This window comes from Coregonus clupeaformis, unplaced genomic scaffold, assembly GCF_020615455.1.
Source record: "Coregonus clupeaformis isolate EN_2021a unplaced genomic scaffold, ASM2061545v1 scaf0222, whole genome shotgun sequence".
Classification (NCBI taxonomy): Eukaryota; Metazoa; Chordata; class Actinopteri; order Salmoniformes; family Salmonidae; genus Coregonus; species Coregonus clupeaformis.
In genome coordinates, this window is record NW_025533677.1 from 58,544 (window position 1) to 80,536 (window position 21,993).

Below are 21,993 nucleotides of genomic sequence, written 5' to 3' on the forward strand. Positions count from 1 at the left end.
CGAGGACTACATTAAATAAAGTGATAGACTGTAGTTTTAAGATAATAATATTTGCAGTCAGACTGTTTTCATTTTGTAATCTTGGTTAGTATTGCATACTGAGAGGAAGCCATGTCCAGCTATTATACGGTAATGGCTTTTGGAGCCGGTGTGTTTTGGCTGTGCATACGTAGCAGAGAGAGAGAGAATGAGATATGGAGAACACTAACGTATCTCCTGCTACAGACCTGCAACATGAGGCAGATGTCAAGTCCTGAGGAGCTGCAAGCTGCAGCCGGAGCCACAGACCTGCAACATGAGGCAGATGTCAAGTCCTGAGGAGCTGCAAGCTGCAGCCGGAGCCACAGACCTGCAACATGAGGCAGATGTCAAGTCCTGAGGAGCTGCAAGCTGCAGCCGGAGCCACAGACCTGCAACATGAGGCAGATGTCAAGTCCTGAGGAGCTGCAAGCTGCAGCCGGAGCCACAGACCTGCAACATGAGGCAGATTTCAAGTCCTGAGGAGCTGCAAGCTGCAGCCGGAGCCACAGACCTGCAACGTGAGGCAGATGTCAAGTCCTGAGGAGCTGCAAGCTGCAGCCGGAGCTACAGACCTGCAACATGAGGCAGATGTCAAGTCCTGAGGAGCTGCAAGCTGCAGTCGGAGCCACAGACCTGCAACATGAGGCAGATGTCAAGTCCTGAGGAGCTGCAAGCTGCAGTCGGAGCCACAGACCTGCAACATGAGGCAGATGTCAAGTCCTGAGGAGCTGCAAGCTGCAGTCGGAGCCACAGACCTGCAACATGAGGCGGATGTCAAGTCCTGAGGAGCTGCAAGCTGCAGCCGGAGCCACATTGTTGACTTGATCCCCGTAGTGCTGCCTGATTCCCATGGAATCACTGCGTGACTGAACACAGTGACTCTGATTGCGTCCCAAATGTCACACTATTCCCTATATAGTGCACTGCTTCTGATCATACTTTTGATCAGATCCCTATGAGCGCTGGTCGAAAGTAGTGCACTATATAGGGGGAATAGACTGCCATTTGGGACGCAGCCAGCCGACTCTGGTCTCTCTCCCTCTCCCTCTGCTTTCTTATAATGAAGCATCAAGCAGCTAAAGCCTAAAGCTAACTAGAACCCTTCTGATGAGGATCAGATGATGGAGAGGGAGAACGGCTGACTCCTCTGCTTCAGCTCCTGGTGGTCCTAATCCATTTGATTAGGCAGACAGTGGAGTAGTGGAGGAGTGGTAATCCACAGGGTTTCGTTCCCTCCCCTGCGCTACTGCAGGGGTCCAAAATGGCACCCTATTCCCTTATTAGTGCACTACTTTTGATCTGGGCTCTAGTCAGATGTAGTGTACTGCAGTATATAGGGAGTAGGGGGCCATTTGGGACGCATCCAGAGAGGCAAGAGCTCTGAGTTTTTATACTGTCTGGCATAGATGGCTTCAGTTGTGTTGTTAACCCCAAGGTCATTGTCTGGAAATAAATTTTTTGAAGAGGGTAATTATTTAGATGTAACTTGGGGTGTCTCGCCCCATCTTCACCCCGCGGCCACTGGAGTCTCTGTTCAAGGTATCCTCTTAATTATTCACTGGTGGCTGGTGGCTGGTGTTTTGATTGTTGTGAATAAAATACCTGATTGAATCACTTGAAAATAATGCAAACTAAAGTGATATACCATATGATACCATAGGATCTACCCATGGATAAAAGATGGATAAAAAAAAACAGAATGTTTTAGTTATGTACCAAAGAAGAGCACAGTGGAGTTTGCTAAGGCTTCACTTAATGGGGATCCAAATCAAGAATACAAAGAAGAACACAGTGGGGGTTGCTAAGGCTTCACTTAATCAAGAATCAAGAAATAATAAACAAGTGAACTAAAGCCAGTGTTTGGGTCTCTCCACTCCCACCATATAATATGCCATATGATCGGCCCATCCACTATAAAAATTGATAAAATGAACATGACTGAAGAATATGTTTTAGTTATGTGGAATATGTTTTAGTTATGTATCTGTTTCAAACCGTGATGTCCCAGGAGGACCCCAGCAAGACTAGCGGTCACTAAGGTGTCAGTTAACGGGGATTCAAATCCATAATAATGAAGGCCAACCAATGCTTGAACCCCTCTCTGATTCAGAGGGGTTGGGTTAAATGCGGAAGACACATTTCGGTTTAGCACATTCAGTTGTGCAACTGACTAGGTATCCCCTTTCCATTTCCTATTGAAGATTTAATCACAGGGCTCAAACTCATTCCATGGAGGGCCGAATGTGTCTGTGCGTTTTCTCCTTATCTGGTTGTCTAGGTCTTAATTTGTTAGTTAGGAACTCCCCTCACCTGGTTGTCTAGGTCTTCATTGATTAGTTAGGAACTCCACTCACCTGGTTGTCTAGGTCTTCAGTGATTAGTTAGGAACTCCCCTCACCTGGTTGTCTAGGTCTTCATTGATTAGTTAGGAATTCCCCTCACCTGGTTGTCTAGGTCTTCATTGATTAGTTAGGAATTCCCCTCACCTGGTTGTCTAGGTCTTCATTGATTAGTTAGGAATTCCCCTCACCTGGTTGTCTAGGTCTTCATTGATTAGTTAGGAACTCCCCTCACTTAGTTGTCTAGGTCTTCATTGATTAGTTAGGAACTCCCCTCACCTGGTTGTCTAGGTCTTCATTGATTAGTTAGGAACTCCCCTCACCTGGTTGTCTATGTCTTCATTGATTAGTTAGGAACTCCCCTCACCTGGTTGTCTAGGTCTTCATTGATTAGTTAGGAACTCCCCTCACCTGGTTGTCTAGGTCTTCATTGATTAGTTAGGAACTCCCCTCACCTGGTTGTCTAGGTCTTCATTGGAAACAATTTGAAAGGAAATAACAAAACCAGCAGCCACTGGGTCCACCATGGAATGAGTTGGACACCCCTGGAATAAATGAAGAATAAACCAGTGAATTAAAGCCAGGGTTTGGGGTCTCTCCTCTCCACTCCAGCCATATAATATGCCATATGATCTGCACTATACACATAGATAAAACAAACATGAGTGAGGAATATGTTTCATTTATAAAGTCAGTATGAATTCAGTGAACTAAAGCCAATGTTTTGGGTCTCTCCATTCCAGCCAAGTTCTGTGGAGACCCTGGTACCCCAGCCAAGGGGAAAAGAGAAGGACGTAGTTTAATCTACAAGTCAGAGGTTACGTTCAGCTGTAGCGCCCCCTATGTCCTGGTGGGGTCAACTACACGCATCTGTCAGGACGACAGCATCTGGAGCGGCTCTCAGCCACGATGCATAGGTAGGTAACAACATCATACTGTCACAGCTACGGTCTATAGGTAACAACATCATACTGTAACAGCTACGGTCTATAGGTAACAACATCATACTGTCACAGCTACGATCTATAGGTAACAACATCATACTGTCACAGCTACGGTCTATAGGTAACAACATCATACTGTCACAGCTACGATCTATAGGTAACAACATCATACTGTCACAGCTACGGTCTATAGGTAACAACATCATACTGTCACAGCTATGATCTATAGGTAACAACATCATACTGTCACAGCTACGATCTATAGGTAACAACATCATACTGTAACAGCTACGGTCTATAGGTAACAACATCATACTGTCACAGCTACGGTCTATAGGTAACAACATCATACTGTAACAGCTACGGTCTATAGGTAACAACATCATACTGTCACAGCTACGATCTATAGGTAACAACATCATACTGTCACAGCTACGATCTATAGGTAACAACATCATACTGTCACAGCTACGGTCTATAGGTAACAACATCATACTGTAACAGCTACAATCTATAGTTAACAACATCGTACTGTCACAGCTATGGTCTATAGGTAACAACATCATACTGTCACAGCTACGATATATAGGTAACAACATTCATACTGTCACAGCTACGGTCTATAGGTAACAACATCATACTGTAACAGCTACGGTCTATTTGTACAACACCAATCAATGTTGCAAAATGTCACTGGCACAGTTATCATAGTTACCAGTAATGACAGAGTAATCATCATCATTATCAAGGTGGACTAGTTGGGTAACTGTTCTAATATCATCAATACCCCTCCATGATATATTATCTGTCCAGTAATGACAGAGTAAACCTCTTGGGCCCGATTCAGACAGGAAATGTACACCTTTCCTTGGCACGCCTTTCCTACACACTTCTCAATAGTTGTTATTCAGACTTACCTTATGAAGGTGTGTAACCGGCTTTGCAGGTGTGGTTCCCTTGCGCGTGCTACATACATGTTATTAAACTGCAGAAAACCCTCCCACTTTTTGCCCAACTGATTTTCGCGTGGAGTTTTCATTCAATAGGGTTTTCAATACATTTATCTAAACCATCACTTTAAATTTATAAATAAATTCACTTATAATTTTCTAGACAGACTCACTAGAATATATGGCGAGAACGGTTCAGAATATTAGGGATCAATGAAAGAAAGGGATGTAAATACATGTATATTTGTGTCCTTTTCAGCACCAATTGGTAGATTTAAAAATACTCTGATCTTTTATATTATTTAGGGTTAGGAAAGTAGTTATGAATAATCCAAAAAATGATTTGGAGAGCCTTTACGCACAAAATACAGTGAGGGAAAAAATGATTTGATCCCCTGCTGATTTTGTACGTTTGCCCACTGACAAAGACATGATCAGTCTATAATTTTAATGGTAGGTTTATTTGAACAGTGAGACAGAATAACAACAAAAAAGTCCAGAAAAACGCATGTCAAAAATGTTATAAATTGATTTGCATTTTAATGAGGGAAATAAGTATTTGACCCCTCTGCAAAACATGACTTAGTACTTGGTGGCAAAACCCTTGTTGGCAATCACAGAGGTCAGACGTTTCTTGTAGTTGGCCACCAGGTTTGCACACATCTCAGGAGGGATTTTGTTCCACTCCTCTTTGCAGATCTTCTTCAAGTCATTAAGGTTTCGAGGCTGACGTTTGGCAACTCGAACCTTCAGCTCCCTCCACAGATTTTCTATGGGATTATGGTCTGGAGACTGGCTAGGCCACTCCAGGACCTTAATGTGCTTCTTCTTGAGCAACTCCTTTGTTGCCTTTGCCGTGTGTTTTGGTTCATTGTCATGCTGGAATACCCATCCACGACCCATTTTCAATACCCTGGCTGAGGGAAGGAGGTTCTCACCCAAGATTTGACGGTACATGGCCCCGTCCATCGTCTCTTTGATGCGCTGAAGTTGTCCTGTCCCCTTAGCAGAAAAACACTACCAAAGCATAATGTTTCCACCTCCATGTTTGACGGTGGGGATGGTGTTCTTGGGGTCATAGGCAGCATTCCTCCTCCTCCAAACATGGCGAGTTGAGTTGATGCCAAAGAGCTCGATTTTGGTCTCATCTGACCACAACACTTTCACCCAGTTCTCCTCTGAATCATTCAGATGTTCATTGGCAAACTTCAGACGGCCCTGTATATGTGCTTTCTTGAGCAGGGGGACCTTACGGGCGCTGCAGGATTTCAGTCCTTCACGGCGTAGTGTGTTACCAATTGTTTTCTTGGTGACTATGGTCCCAGCTGCCTTGAGATCATTGACAAGATCCTCCCGTGTAGTTCTGGGCTGATTCCTCACCGTTCTCATGATCATTGCAACTCCACGAGGTGAGATCTTGCATGAGCCCCAGGCCGAGGGAGATTGACAGTTCAATCTATGCTTCCGTAGATATGACAGACTCATCATCATAATAATAACCCAGCGTGATTATGATCTATGTCCTTCTAGAACCATCCAGGACGACCTGTGAGAACCCAGGAACACCTGAATACGGCTCCATGAACATCAGCCTGGGGTTCAAGGTACAGTATAAAGGAATGTTATGTATTAGATATCTTGAAAGTGGCAATCTGGGATTGGTACATCCATGGTTAAAACTATCATTTTAATCCCAGTACAGTATGTTGGACTCGGACCGTGCCTACTGTACCAACGATCATAGAGTTAGGTTTAAAACTGTCCTGTTCTGAGGGTGCAGTATGTTAGACTGAGACCCTGTGTGAACTAACTGTACTGAAACTGTACGGAGATGTGATGATATGTGAAACCATGGGATCTTTTCAAAGGCAGTCCAGCCCAACAGCTGGAAGATCTAAATGTGTCTGGATTGGAATCATCTTGTATTCCTTTGGATGATTCTGTTGAGTGATGTTATATTGGTGCAAGACAAGGGATGGCAGGGTGCAATACGTTTCATCTCAGCAGGACATACAGACACACACTTCCTTCAACTCTCTCTCTCTCTCTCTCTCTCTCTCTCTCTCTCTCTCTCTCTCTCTCTCTCTCTCTCTCTCTCTCTCTCTCTCTCCCTCTCTTTCTTTCTTTCTTTCTTTCTTTCTCTCTCTCTCTCTCTCTGTTAGACTTCATTAGACTAAGCTATATTTCTGAGAACTCCTAATAGACCATTTGATGTGTTCTACTGCCATGCACATTTACTTTGATCTCTACACACATTTCCAATAGTGATGCAATTTGATAAAAAATGACTGTTGTGAAATGACTTATGCAGTTAACAGACAAGACTGTCTTTTGAGGTTAATTAGACTTAACTGTCTTTTGAGGTTAATTAGACTTAACTGTCTTTTCAGGTTTATTAGACTTAACTGTCTTTTCAGGTTAATTAGACTTAACTGTCTTTTCAGGTTAATTAGACTTAACTGTCTTTTGAGGTTAATTAGACTTAACTGTCTTTTCAGGTTAATTAGACTTAACTGTCTTTTCATGTTACTTAGACTTAACTGATATTTGAGGTTAATTAGACTTAAAGGTGCTTCACATCTAAAAGTGAGGAAATATGTTATTTAAGGATGTAAGGAGAAGAGCTCTGGCTAGTAGTGGGATTTCCAATGTACACTACATGACCTGCTCGTCGAACATCTCATTCCAAAATCATGGGCATTAATATGGAGTTGGTCCCGTCTTTTGTTGCTATAACAGCCTTCACTCTTCTGGGAAGCCTTTCCACTAGATGTTGGAACATTGCTGAGGGGACTTGCTTCCATTCAACCAGAAGAGCATTAGTGAGGTCAGGCACTGATGTTGGGCAATTAGGCCTGGCTCGAGGTCTGCGTTCCAATTAATCCCAAAGGTGTTCGATGGGGTTGAGGTCAGGGCTTTGTGCAGGCCAGTCAAGTTCTTCCACACCGATCTCGACAAATCATTTCTGTATGGACCTTGCTTTGTGCATGGGGGCATTGTCATGCTGAAACAGGAAAGGGCTTTCCCCAAACTGATGCCACAAAGTTGGAAGCACAGAATCATCCAGAATGTAATTGTATGCTGTAGCATTAATATTTCCCTTCACTGGAACGAAGGGGCCTAGCCTGAACAATGAAAAACAGCCCCAGACCATCATTCCTCCTCCACCAAACTTTAAAGTTGGCACTATGCATTGGGGCTGGTAATGTTCTCCTGGCATCCGCCAAACCCTGATTAGTCCGTCGTACTGCCAGATGGTGATTCATCACTCCAGAGAACGCGTTTCCACTGCTCCAGTGTCCAATGACGGCAAGCTTTGCACCACTCCAGCCGATGCTTGGCATTGCGCATGGTGATCTTAGGCTTGTGTGCGGCTGCTCAGCCTTGGAAACCCATTTCATGAAGCTCCCGACGAACAGTTCTTGTGCTGACGTTGCTTCCAGAGGCAGTTTGGAACTCGGTAGTGAGTGTTGCAACCGAGGACAGACAATTTTTACGCGCTATGCACTTCAGCACTCAGCGGTCCCAATCTGTGAGCTTGTGTGGCCTACCACTTCTCGGCTGAGGCGTTGTTACTCCTACACTTACAGTTGACCGGGGCATCTCCAGCAGGGCAGACATTTGACGAACTGACTTGTTAGAAAGGTGGCATCCTATGATGGTGCCATGTTGAAAGTCACTGAGCTCTTCAGCAAGGCCATTCTACTGCCAATGTTTGTCTATGGAGATTGCATGGATGTGTGCTCGATTTTATACACCTGTCAGCAACGGATGTGGCTGATATAGCCAAATTCACTAATTTGAAGGGATGTCCACATACTTTTGTATATATAGAGTATTTATTACAAATGGAAAAGAAACTGGAACTGGAACTTGAACTTCTGAGAGCTTAGAGCAATACTCTTAGGATGACTCCAGTTAAGTCTAATTAACCCGAAAAGACAGTTAAGTTTAATTAACCTGAAAAGAGAGTAACTTTCAGGTTACTGTTGGCTCCCAGCCAACCTCAATTTGGCTCCCTTCCTCTCTGTCTATCTGTATCTGTTACCTCAGTTTAGTCATGTCTGTCCCTTCCTCTCTGTCTAACTCTGTCTGTCACCACTTGTAATACATCTTACTCATCAGAGCTCTTTTCCTCATACAGATGCCATATCCTAATTTGATCATCCTGTTGTTGCAGGAATTTGCACAGCAGGAAATGCATACCTGTAGTGTATTTGAGGTTTAGAAAGGCTTCTAAAGTTTGTAATTTCCACTTTAAAATTCTTACTGGATTTGTCCTAATGAAAAATGTATCAACCCCTACACAAAATGTCCATTAATTATAGTCCATATAATTAACATTTCCTGCTTCTGCAAGATTATTTTCCTCCTGTAGCAAACTGGCTCAAATTAAGATCCTACATTTGTATCCTCAAATAACATATTTCCTCTTAGAGAAACACCATCAGTTTAGTCATGGCCTGTCTGTCTTTCTGTCTGCCTGTCTGTCTGCGTGTCTGTCTGCCTGTATCTCTCTCTGATTCAGGTGGGCAGCAAGGAGGAGGTTAGTAATATCGCTCTGTCTGTCTGTCTGTCTGTGTATCTATCTCCTCTAGGTGGGCAGTAAGGTGGAGTAATGTATGTCTCTCTTTCTGTCTCTGTGAACCAGGTGGGCAGTAAGGTGGAGTTTAGTAATGTCTGTCTCTCTTTCTGTCTCTCTGAACCAGGTGGGCAGTAAGGTGGAGTTTAGTAATGTCTGTCTCTCTTTCTGTCCCTCTGAACCAGGTGGGCAGTAAGGTGGAGTTTAGTAATGTCTGTCTGTCTGTCTGTCTCTCTGAACCAGGTGGGCAGTAAGGTGGAGTTTAGTAATGTCTGTCTCTCTGTCTGTCTCTCTGAACCAGGTGGGCAGTAAGGTGAAGTTTAGTAATGTCTGTCTCTCTGTCTGTCTCTCTGAACCAGGTGGGCAGTAAGGTGGAGTTTAGTAATGTATGTCTCTCTGTCTGTCTCTCTGAACCAGGTGGGCAGTAAGGTGGAGTTTAGTAATGTCTGTCTCTCTTTCTGTCTCTCTGAACCAGGTGGGCAGTAAGGTGGAGTTTAGTAATGTCTGTCTCTCTTTCTGTCTCTCTGAACCAGGTGGGCAGTAAGGTGGAGTTTAGCAATGTCTGTCTCTCTTTCTGTCTCTCTGAACCAGGTGGGCAGTAAGGTGGAGTTCCAGTGCCAGCAGGGCCACCTACTCCAGGGTTCCACCACCCGACTCTGCCTGTCTGACCTGACCTGGAGCGGCTCTCAGCCAACATGCATCCGTGAGCTCTCCCTCTCTCTTCCTCTGTCTTCTTCCTCACCTTTCCTCTTCTAGTCTGTCTCTCTTCTCCCTTCACCTCTCCTCTCTCCTCTTCGCCCTCCACCTCTCCTCTTCTCCCTCCACCTCTCCTCTCTCATCTTCTCCCTCCACCTCTCCTCTCTCATCTTCTCCCTCCACCTCTCCTCTGTCCTGTTCTCCCTCCACCTCTCCTCTGTCCTGTTCTCCCTCCACCTCTCCTCTTCTCCCTCCACCTCTCTCCTCTTCTTCCTCCACCTCTCCTCTTCTCCCTCCACCTCTCCTCTCTCCTCTTCTCCCTCCACCTCTCCTCTCTCCTCTTCTCCCTCCACCTCTCCTCTTCTCCCTCCACCTCTCCTCTTCTCGCTCCACCTCTCCTCTCTCATCTTCTCCCTCCACCTCTCCTCTTCTCCCTCCACCTCTCCTCTCTCATCTTCTCCCTCCACCTCTCCTCTCTCCTCTTCTCCCTCCACCTCTCCTCTCTCCTCTTGTCCCTTCACCTCTTCGTCCTGTCTGGTCCTGTCCTGTGTGGTCCTGTCCTGTGTGGTCCTGTCCTGTGTGGTCCTGTCCTGTGTGGTCCTGTCCTGTGTGGTCCTGTCCTGTGTGGTCCTGTGTGGTCCTGTCCTGTGTGGTCCTGTCCTGTGTGGTCCTGGCTAGTCCCACTGTGGTTGAGGCTTGGAGAGTCATTACATGGTCCTGGTCCTCCCTCCTCCTCCCTAATGTCCTCCTCCTACCTATGTCTGTGTGTGAGCCGCACTGCAGCGGGAGACACAGCCTCAGCCACGCTCTCATTTCATCTACTCTCAGCATCATATCAAATCACATAGTCAGTCCTTGGTCTGGACCAGCTCCCTAAAACACCATGAAGGTCCAATTCACTGCTGTGACTGTCCATTAAAACACCATGAAGGGCCAATTCACTGCTGTGACTCTGTTATTAAAACACCATGAAGGTCCAATTCACTGCTGTGACTCTGTCATTAAAACATTTGTCTCTTTCAGAGCCTCTTTTAACTGTGTTTGTTTACATGTTGTTGTTGAAACGATTCAGCATATCTTTAACTCATTGGTTTAGTAGATTCAGGATATCTTCAACTCATTAGTTTAGTAGGTTCAGGATATCTTTAACTCATTAGATTAGTAGGTTCAGGATATCTTCAACTCATTAGTTTAGTAGGTTCAGGATATCTTTAACTCATTAGATTAGTAGGTTCAGGATATCTTTAACTAATTAGTTTAGTAGATTCAGGGTATCTTTAACTCATTAGTTTAGTAGATTCAGGATATCTTTAACGCATTAGTTTAGTAGATTCAGGATATCTTTAACGCATTAGTTTAGTAGATTCAGGATATCTTTAACTCATTTGTTTATTCGATTTAGGATTTTTTTCAACTCATTAGTTTAGTAGATTCAGGATGTCTTTAACTCATTATTTTAGTAGATTCTGGATGTCTTTAACTCATTAGTTTAGTAGATTCAGGATATCTTCAACTCATTAGTTTAGTAGATTCAGGGTATCTTTAACTCATTTGTTTATTAGATGTAGGATATTTTCAACTCATTAGTTTAGTAGATTCAGGATGTCTTTAACTCATTAGTTTAGTAGATTCAGGATATCTTTAACTCATTAGTTTAGTAGATTCATGATACCTTCAACTCATTAGTTTAGTAGATTCAGGATGTATTCAACTCATTAGTTGTCACGCCCTGACTCTGGGGACTCTTATTTGTTGAGTCAGGGTGTGATTTTCTATGTTGTATTTTCTATGTTTGTGATCTAGGTTTTGTAGTTCTATGTTTGGCCGGGTGTGTTTCCCAATCAGAGGCAGCTGTCGCTCGTTGTCTCTGATTGGGGAGCATACTTAGGCAGCCTATTGGCAATTAGGTGTTGTGGGATCTTGTTCCGTGTGAGGTTTGTTGTGTGTTACCTTTGGACGTCACGTTTCGTTGGTTTATTGTTTTGTCTTGTCGTTGTTTATTAAGTTTAAAATAAACATGTATGCATATCACGCTGCGCCTTGGTCTGACCCGTCTATGAACGAACGTGACAGAAGATCCCACCAAACGAGGACCAAGCAGCGTGCCCAGGCGGAGAGAGTAGCCATGTCACAGGTGGGCAATTGGTGGTCATGGGAGGAGATATTTGCGGGGAAAGGGCCATGGGCGAAGATAGATGCCCAGGCAGGAGAGGAGCAACGGCAATTTTGGGGGGGGCTAAAAGGGTGGTTGGCGGAGCCTAGTGTTAGAGCAGAGCCAACTCCCCGTACTCACGTGAGGAAGCGTGTGACTGGGCAGGCTCCGTGTTATGCGGAGCTACGTACTGTGTCGCCAGTGTGCCGGCACAGTCCTGTACGTCCTGTGCTAGCACCACGCACGTGCCGAGCGAAGATGGGCATCCAGCCTGGATAGGGTGTGCCGGCTCAATGCTCCTGGTCTCCAGTACGCCTCCTCGGTCCCGCATATCCTGCGCCAGTTCTACGAGCTGTATCGCCAGTGCGCGTGCACAGCCCAGTGCGTCCTGTGCCAGCGCCCCGCACGTGTAGTGCGAAAGTGGGCAGCCAGCCAGGACGAGTTGTGCCAGCTCTCCGCTCCAGACCTCCAGTCCGCCTTCACAGTCCGGTCCGGCCCGTTCCTGCTCCTCACACCAAGCCAGTGGTGCGCGTCGCCAGCCCGGCCCGGCCTGTTCCTGCTCCTCACACCAAACCAGTGGTGCGTGTTCCCAGCCCGGCCCGGCCTGTTCCTGCTCCTCGCACCAAGCCAGTGGTGCGCGTCGCCAGCCTGGCCCGGCCTGTTCCTGCTCCTCGCACCAAGCCAGTGGTGCGCGTCGCCAGCCCGGCCCGGCCTGTTCCTGCTCCTCGCACCAAGCCAGTGGTGCGCGTCGCCAGCCCGGCCCGGCCTGTTCCTGCTCCTCGCACCAAGCCAGTGGTGCGCGTCGCCAGCCCGGCCCGGCCTGTTCCTGCTCCTCGCACCAAACCAGTGGTGCGTGTTCCCAGCCCGGCCCGGCCTGTTCCTGCTCCTCGCACCAAGCCAGTGGTGCATGTTCCTAGTCCGGTTTGGCCCGTGCCTGCTCCTTGCACCAGACCAGTGGTGAGTGTGTCCAGTCCGGCACGGCCCGTGCCCGTTCCACCGGTGCCTGGTCCGGCACCAGTCAGCAGCTCCAGTCCGAAGCCAGAGTAGTCCGCTCCACCGGTGCCTGATCCAGCTCCGGTCAGCTGCTCCAGTCCGGAGCCAGAGCAGTCCGCTCCACCGGTGCCTGATCCAGCTCCGGTCAGCTGCTCCACTCCGGAGCCAGAGCAGTCCACTCCACCGGGGTCCAGTCCAGCTCCGGTCAGCAGTCCAGTCCGGAGCCTGAGGAGTCCGCTACTGTCACGCCCTGACTCTGGGGACTCTTATTTGTTGAGTCAGGGTGTGATTTTCTATGTTGTATTTTCTATGTTTGTGATCTAGGTTTTGTAGTTCTATGTTTGGCCGGGTGTGTTTCCCAATCAGAGGCAGCTGTTGCTCGTTGTCTCTGATTGGGGAGCATACTTAGGCAGCCTATTGGCAATTAGGTGTTGTGGGATCTTGTTCTGTGTGAGGTTTGTTGTGTGTTACCTTTGGACGTCACGTTTCGTTGGTTTATTGTTTTGTCGTTGTTTATTAAGTTTAAAATAAACATGTATGCATATCACGCTGCGCCTTGGTCTGACCCGTCTATGAACGAACGTGACATTAGTTTAGTAGATTCAGGATATCTTCAACTCATTAGTTTAGTAGATTCAGGGTATCTTTAACTTATTCGTTTATTAGATGTAAGATTTTTTTCAACTCATTAGTTTAGTAGATTCAGGATGTCTTTAACTCATTAGTTTAGTAGTTTCAGGATATCTTTAACTCATTAGTTTAGTAGATTCGGGATATCTTTAACTCATTGGTTTAGTCAATTCAGGATATCTTCAACTCCATTAGTTTGGTAGATTCAGGATATCTTCAAAGCAGTCTGGTATTTTGTCAACACTGCAGCCAGTCTTTGTTCACAGTCCTAGTGGGGAGACTATATATAACTGTGTCCCAAATGGATCCTTATGGACCCTGGTAAAGTAGTGCACTATATAGGGCATCTATTTGGGATGCAGCCTATCTACTGCTCTCTCAGTTGACCAACAGCTTGCTTTAGGCCAAACAAAGAAACCCTGAGACTCCTCCTAATACAAACACTGTTGGACATTTTCTCATGATTGCTTCATTATCAGGATACACACACCAGGAATCCCTGCCTCTCTGAATCCATGTACGCAATACATGCTGATCTACCCCCAAACCAATATCCACATGTAATATGTTGCCCTGATCACGTCCCTGATTAACTGTGTGTGTGTGTGTTCTCTCTCCAGCCCACTGGTGTAAGCAGCCCAAATCCCCTCCCAATGCAGACGTGGTTGGGATGGACCTTGCTCTATATGGCTACACCCTGCTCTACTCCTGCCAGCCTGGTTTCATCCTGTCTGGGGGGTCAGAACACAGGGTCTGCAGGTCTGATGGAAGCTGGACCGGCAAGGTCCCCATCTGCAGAGGTAGGGAAGTCAAGTCTATCTGCTTTTATACTATGGTATTGATATACGCTACCAGTCAAAAGTTTGGACACACCTACTCATTCAAGGGTTTTTCTTTATTTTTTTACTATTTTTTACATTGTAGAATAATAGTGAAGACATCAACACTGTGAAATAACACATGTGGAATCATGTAGTAACCAAAAAAGTGTTAATCAAAATATATTTTATATTTGAGATTCTTCAAATAGCCACCCTTTGCCTTGATGACAGCTTTGCACACTCTTGGCATTCTCTCAACCAGCTTCATGAGGTAGTCACCTGGAATGCATTTCAATTAACAGGTGTGCCTTCTTAAAAGTTAATTTGTGGAATTTCTTTCCTCCTTAATGCGTTTCAGCCAATCAGTTGTGTTGTGTTGTGACAAGGTAGGGGGGTATACAGAAGATAGCCCTATTTGGTAAAATACCAAGTCCATATTATGACAAGAACAGCTCAAATAAGCAAAGAGAAACGACAGTCCATCATTACTTTAAGACATGAAGGTCAGTCAATACGGATAATGTCAAGAACTTTGAAATTTTCTTCAGGTGCAGTCGCAAAAACCATCAAGCGCTATGATGAAACTGGCTCTCATGAGGACCGCCACAGGAATGGAAGACCCAGAGTTACCTCTGCTGTAGAGGATAAGTTCATTAGAGTTACCAGCCTCAGAAATTGCAGCCCAGTCACAGACACATGTCAACTGTTCAGAGGGGACTGTGTTAATCAGGCCTTCATGGTCGAATTGCTGCAAAGAAACCACTACTAAAGGACACCAATAAGAAGAAGAGACCTGCTTGGGCCAAGAAACACGAGCAATGGACATTAGACCAGTGGAAATGTGTCCTTTGGTCTGGAGTCCAAATTGGAGATTTTTGGTTCCAACCGCCATGTCTTTGTGAGACGCGTTGTGGGTGAATGGATTATCTCTGCATGTGTTGTTCCCACCGTAAAGCATGGAGGAGGAGGTGTTATGGTGTGGGGGTGCTCTGCTGGTGACACTGTCTGGGATTTATTTATAATTCAAGGCACACTTAATCAGCATGGCTACCACAACATTCTTCAGCGATACGCCATCCAATCTGGTTTGGGCTTAGTGGGACTATCATTTGTTTTTCAACAGGACAATGACCCAACACACCTCCAGGCTGTGTAAGGGCTATTTTACCAAGAAGGAGAGTGATGGAGTGCTGCATCAGATGACCTGGCCTCCACAATCCCCGACCTCAACCCAATTGAGATGGTTTGGGATGAGTCGGACGGCAGAGTGAAGGAAAAGCAGCCAACAAGTGCTCAGTATATGTGGGAACTCCTTCAAGACTGTTGGAAAAGCATTCCAGGTGAAGCTGGTTGAGAGAATGCCAAGAGTATGCAAAGCTGTCATAATTTGTTTAACACTTTTTTGGTTACTACATGATTCCATATGTTATTTAATAGTTTTGATGTCTTCAATATTATTATACAATGTAGAAAATAGTAAAAATAAAGAAAAACCCTTGAATGAGTAGGTGTGTCCAAACTTTTGACTGGTACTGTATGTTTCCAACACAACTTGACAGTCACTGAGATGCAATGCCAGTGATGAGAACACACAATAGATATCTAAATGGGAAAGATAAGTTCTGTAGAAAGCTGGTTATGGCTGGTTAGAACTACTGGGTACTCAGGTAGAACTGCGTCCAGGTCACTGACATCTACCTGTTTACCTACCTGCTTACACACTGACTATGACATTGATCGTTCTGTGGTGACAGACTGTCAAATGGAGTTAGCTGGCAGGACTTGGTTCTGGGTTCCGAGATTAGACGTTGATATAAATTGTTCTGAAACACTTCAAGGTGATGGTTATGGCAGAAAGAACAACTGAGGATCCAAAACACAATGTGAAAGCCCACACAACTTTTCAAAAGACTGACCTCGAAAACTAAGCTTTGAATCATGTCTACATATTTTCCACAGTGCCATTGTATCTCAGTGACTGTCAGGTTGTGTTGCATTAGAAACTCTCTGCTCTGAGAGCTGATGTAAAATGTATAGGCTAAGAACAGTGGGCATCCTTCCTTCTGGAGTATCACACACACACACACACACACACACATACACAGAGACACACACACATACACACACTCACACACAGACACAGACACACACACACAGACACAGACACACACATACACAGACACAGACACACAAACACACACACACAAACACACACAGACACACATACACAGACACACACAATACACAGACACACACACACACAGACACACATACACAGACAGACACACACAGACACACACACACACAAACACACACACACAAACATAAACACACACACACACACACACAGTATGTATCTTCCCTGGAGGTTCTGCAACATTAAGGAAAGGTACTATGTTGGCAACACAGGGTTCTGCAACGTTAAGGAAAGGTACTGTGTTGGCAACACAGTCAGGCAGTGTTTATTTTTGATAACATCATGATGGTGTTACTGCTGTGCTCTGAATCAGGGCTAATTTGTGAGATACATGCTTCTATGTTTCTTTCCAGTGGGCTCCAAACTGACAGAGAAACCTACCATACCCTTACAGGGAATGCCAAGACCCAACATACATGGTAAGAAGAATAAAGTAATGTCTAAAGTAACTTTACAAGGGATTGTTCCATAGCTACTTATGGTAGTTATCTACACTGAGTATACAAAACATTAAGAACACCTGCTCTTTCCATGACAGACTGACCAGGTGAATCCAGGTGAAAGATATGATCCCGTATTGATGTCACTTGTTAAATTCACTTCAATCAGTGTAGATGAAGGGGAGGAGACAGGTTAAAGAATGATTTTTAAGCCTTGAGACAATTGACACATGGATTGTGTGTGTGCCATGCAGAGGGTGAATGGGCAAGACAAAATATTTAAGTGCCTTTGAATGGGGTATGGTAGTAGGTTCCAGGTTTGTGTCAAGAACTGCAACGCTGCTGGGTTTTTCACGCTCAACAGTTTCCCGTGTGTATCAAGAATGGTCCACCACCCAAAAAAGGACATCCAGTCAACTTGACACAACTGTGGGAAGCATCGGTGTCAACATGGTCCAGCATCCCTGTGGAACGCGTTCGACACCTTGTAGAGTCCATGTCCCAGTTAATTGAGGCTGTTCTGACATCAGACTCGACGAATTGAGGCTGTTCTGAGTGCAGAACTTAAAAACAGCACATTTTCTATATTAGCGGGTCGGGTCTCAGACTTTCACTCTATCACATACTGTATAGTCGGGCGGTTGTGGATGGGTTGTTAGCAATTGCGGGCAGGTGCGGGTGAACAAACAGCTGACCCGTGCACCACTAGCAGCTATTATTACCGGGAAAACATATTAGATGGAAAAACGACAAATTAAAGAAATAATCATTGTCCATGTTTTAAATGGCTCTATATAATGAATGATCTGTATTGCTGGCGTCTATAATGTCCTGTATTCCAGTCCCTGATGACGTCTTTGCCCCTGACTTCATCTGGAGAGGCTCCTATGATTATAAGGGTCAGAAACAACCAATGATTTTGACAATCACCAGCTTTAATAGCAGCTCAGGAATAGTGAACGTGACGTTAAGCGACAGCAACTTGGAGTTCCTGCTGTCCGGTGAGTTATTCATCATCATTCCTTTTGTTGCTTTTTAGTTGTTGTTTTACATGTTGTGGTTGTGTCTCACCATATTCATCACTTACTGTCAGAAGTCTAATTGGTTGAAAATAGATCTGTAGTAATCTGTGCTGACTCTCTCCTCTCCTCTAGGAGTGTATAAGAACCGTGAGGCCAGGTTAATGCTCCTGCTGTACCATATGAAAGCCCTGGCCCACAGCACGTATAATCAGGTTACAGAGGAGACCTGGGCTATGGATGGTTTTGTAAGTACCTTGGAATACACTGGAGTCAGGTACACTGGAGTCTGAGAGGAGAGGCTGCCAACTCTAGTATAACTGTGGAATAACTGCAGTCTGTTACGTTCTAACACAGGAGTCTCTGTTTTCACCACGCTAAAGCTAACAAACATCTGGATTAAACAAATCTGATGTTGCAAATTGTTTATATGTTTCAACTCTCTGTGATATTGTATTGAACAGTTAGTATATGGACTATGGGTATCACCTCTCTTAGGCTTCCGTAACTTTGTTGCTTTAACTATATGTTAAATATCCAGAAGAATTGCCTGACAATCACCTAAAATGATTGCATTGGAATATAAGCCAACTTCTCTACAGTACTGAGAAATTTAAAGGCCGGTAACACAGTAACATTGTAGGACTTTACGGCAGACAGACAGTAACACAGCAACATGGTTGGACTGTACGGCAGACAGACAATAACACAGTAACATGGTAGGACTGTACGGCAGACAGACCGCTCATAAGGAGTTATTGAAAGAAAACATCAGTAACTCAGTTAGTTGAAAGAGATGGGTTTTACAGTGGGGGAAAAAAGTATTTAGTCAGCCACCAATTGTGCAAGTTCTCCCACTTAAAATGATGAGAGAGGCCTGTAATTTTCATCATAGGTACACGTCAACTATGACAGACAAATTGAGAAAATAAAATCCAGAAAATCACATTGTAGGATTTTTAATGAATTTATTTGCAAATTATGGTGGAAAATAAGTATTTGGTCACCTACAAACAAGCAAGATTTCTGGCTCTCACAGACCTGTAACTTCTTCTTTAAGAGGCTCCTCTGTCCTCCACTCGTTACCTGCATTAATGGCACCTGTTTGAACTTGTTATCAGTATAAAAGACACCTGTCCACAACCTCAAACAGTCACACTCCAAACTCCACTATGGCCAAGACCAAAGAGCTGTCAAAGGACACCAGAAACAAAATTGTAGACCTGCACCAGGCTGGGAAGACTGAATCTGCAATAGGTAAGCAGCTTGGTTTGAAGAAATCAACTGTGGGAGCAATTATTAGGAAATGGAAGACATACAAGACCACTGATAATCTCCCTCGATCTGGGGCTCCACGCAAGATCTCACCCCGTGGGGTCAAAATGATCACAAGAATGGTGAGTAAAAATCCCAGAACCACACGGGGGGACCTAGTGAATGACCTGCAGAGAGCTGGGACCAAAGTAACAAAGCCTACCATCAGTAACACACTACGCCGCCAGGCACTCAAATCCTGCAGTGCTAGACGTGTCCCCCTGCTTAAGCCAGTACATGTCCAGGCCCGTCTGAAGTTTGCCAGAGTGCATTTGGATGATCCAGAAGAGGATTGGGAGAATGTCATATGGTCAGATGAAACCAAAATATAACTTTTTGGTAAAAACTCAACTCTTCGTGTTTGGAGGACAAAGAATGCTGAGTTGCATCCAAAGAACACCATACCTACTGTGAAGCATGGGGGTGGAAACATCATGCTTTGGGGCTGTTTTTCTGCAAAGGGACCAGGCGACTGATCCGTGTAAAGGAAAGAATGAATGGGGCCATGTATCGTGAGATTTTTTGTGAAAACCTCTTTCCATCAGCAAGGGCATTGAAGATGAAACGTGGCTGGGTCTTTCAGCATGACAATGATCCCAAACACACCGCCCGGGCAACGAAGGAGTGGCTTCGTAAGAAGCATTTCAAGGTCCTGGAGTGGCCTAGGCAGTCTCCAGATCTCAACCCCATAGAAAATCTTTGGAGGGAGTTGAAAGTCCGTGTTGCCCAGCGACAGCCCCAAAACATTACTGCTCTAGAGGAGATCTGCATGGAGGAATGGGCCAAAATACCAGCAACAGTGTGTGAAAACCTTGTGAAGACTTACAGAAAACGTTTGACCTGTGTCATTGCCAACAAAGGGTATATAACAAAGTATTGAGAAACTTTTGTTATTGACCAAATACTTATTTTCCACCATAATTTGCAAATAAATTCATTACAAATCCTACAATGTGATTTTCTGGATTTTCTTTTTCTCATTTTGTCTGTCATAGTTGACGTGTACCTATGATGAAAATTACAGGCCTCTCTCATCTTTTTAAGTGGGAGAACCTGCACAATTGGTGGCTGACTAAATACTTTTTTCCCCACTGTACATGTCTGAACAAAGTAGAAGTTCACTGTCTGTCTTTTATCCCCTGTGAAAGGTCTCAGCTGAACCTGATGGTGGCAGTTATGTATTCCAAGGCTTCATACAGGGGAAAGACTATGGACAGTTCGGACTGCAGAGACTAGGTACGCAGGATTTAGAAGAGCTCAATCTTATCACAACAATTACACATTTGACAATTGTAACCACCAACATTGTGTCGCCATCGTCCTCATCCACCTCTTCCTCTTCCTCTTCCTCTTACCCTTCCTCTTCCTCCTCCTCCTCTTCCTGGTTTGTTCCCCATGTAGGTATGAAGGTGAGAGAGACGAACATCACAACTCCAGGAACTCCTCATGTCACCAACAGTAGCTTTGTCATCATAGCCATCCTGGTACCTTTCTTTGGCCTCGTGTTGGCAGGCCTGGGATTCTATCTCTACAAACAACGGTACGTAGCTTTAGTAACCCAATAATAATACATGGCACTTAGCGGAAGCTTTTCTCCCACGCCACACAGTACAGTGAGTACTGTGAGCCACACAGGAGCACATCATGTTAGTATTGGTTCGGTTGTATAAAGAGAAGCGGAACATATTTCAGTTTCACTGTTCATAGAAATGTTCTTGACACTGAGAAGTGGTTGATGCTTAAAACAGCAGATGTACAGTAGATTGATAGAGTAGTATTGTCTCACTAACTGATGTGCGTGCTGTGTCCTCTGTTCTGTAGGAAAACAGATCAGACCCAGTACAGCGGATGTTCAGTCCACGAGAACAACAACGGTCAGGCCACGTATGAGAACCCCATGTACGACACCAACACCAAGTCTGCAGAGGGGAAAGTGGTTCGCTTCGACCCCAACCTCAACACCGTATGCACCGTGGTTTGAATATATGGGTGTGCCAAACGCACCGTGGTTTGAAGATGTGGGTGTGCCAAACGCACCGTGGTTTGAAGATGGTTTGCCAAACAAAAAGCTTGTTCAGAAACGCAGCACTGGTTTGATGATGTTTGATGTGTGTGCCGAACGGAATGCTTGAGAGTTCTTGGTTTTTAAAAAATGTGACGTCTTATCTTTATAATATCTCTCTGCAACAGAAAAGCAAAGCACACCTTCAGGAACAATAGTTGTGTGTATGGATGTAGGATGGGTGAGTCAGCAAGCAGTGCTCAAATTAGACTGTCCTCTTTTAAAATACATCTTCACCAGTTATTCCTAACTACAGTCTGAGGGTGATGCTATTGAATAATACCCTCCGACATATTGGTGCACAGAGTTGTTTACGCTCTAGTCAACTCAAAGGATGAAGTGTTTTTAAGGCAACCAAATGGAACCCTAGTCATTTCCAGTTGTAGTTATCAGACCTGGGTTCAAATACTATTCGAAATCATCCCAATTATTTTAGCGTTTGCTCTAGTCTGTCTCGGAGTACCAGATGGGTGGAGGGTTTGTCTTTTTTCGACTATATCTTTTGGGTTCAATTGCGACAAGCAAGCTCAATAAAGCCCAGATAAGGTATTTTAAAAGAAATCGATTGATTGATTGATTTTATTGGACATATTTAAAATACATATAGAGTTGACTCATTCGTCTGAGCACAACAATACATTACAAATGTATCAAATCCTATTTGAACCCAGGTCTGTCTTCTAGTTTTTTCCAGTAGTAGTAGTATATATCCCCTCTCTCTGCATTGCTAGGTTTAATTCCCCTGGATCTGATTAAGAGCGTGTCTCAGACTTAAGGCCTCAATCAGATCAAGCATTAACCGATGATACCAGACACCCGCATAGCTGATGTTT

General features: G+C 44.8%; 1 protein-coding gene across 1 annotated transcript; it reads left to right on the top strand.

The window, feature by feature from the left end:
• Positions 1 to 478: 478 nt before the first annotated feature.
• LOC121585800 (CUB and sushi domain-containing protein 3-like) lies at positions 479 to 21,976 on the top strand. Its single transcript, XM_041902094.1, has 11 exons — positions 479 to 539; positions 3,104 to 3,277; positions 5,785 to 5,858; positions 9,428 to 9,539; positions 13,928 to 14,107; positions 16,679 to 16,744; positions 17,608 to 17,766; positions 17,920 to 18,032; positions 20,247 to 20,334; positions 20,500 to 20,638; positions 20,920 to 21,976. The coding sequence occupies exons 1-11, from the start codon at positions 479 to 481 to the stop codon at positions 21,077 to 21,079; spliced, it is 1,326 nt and encodes a 441-aa protein (XP_041758028.1). The 3' UTR covers positions 21,080 to 21,976.
• The last annotated feature ends 17 nt before the right edge of the window (positions 21,977 to 21,993 follow it).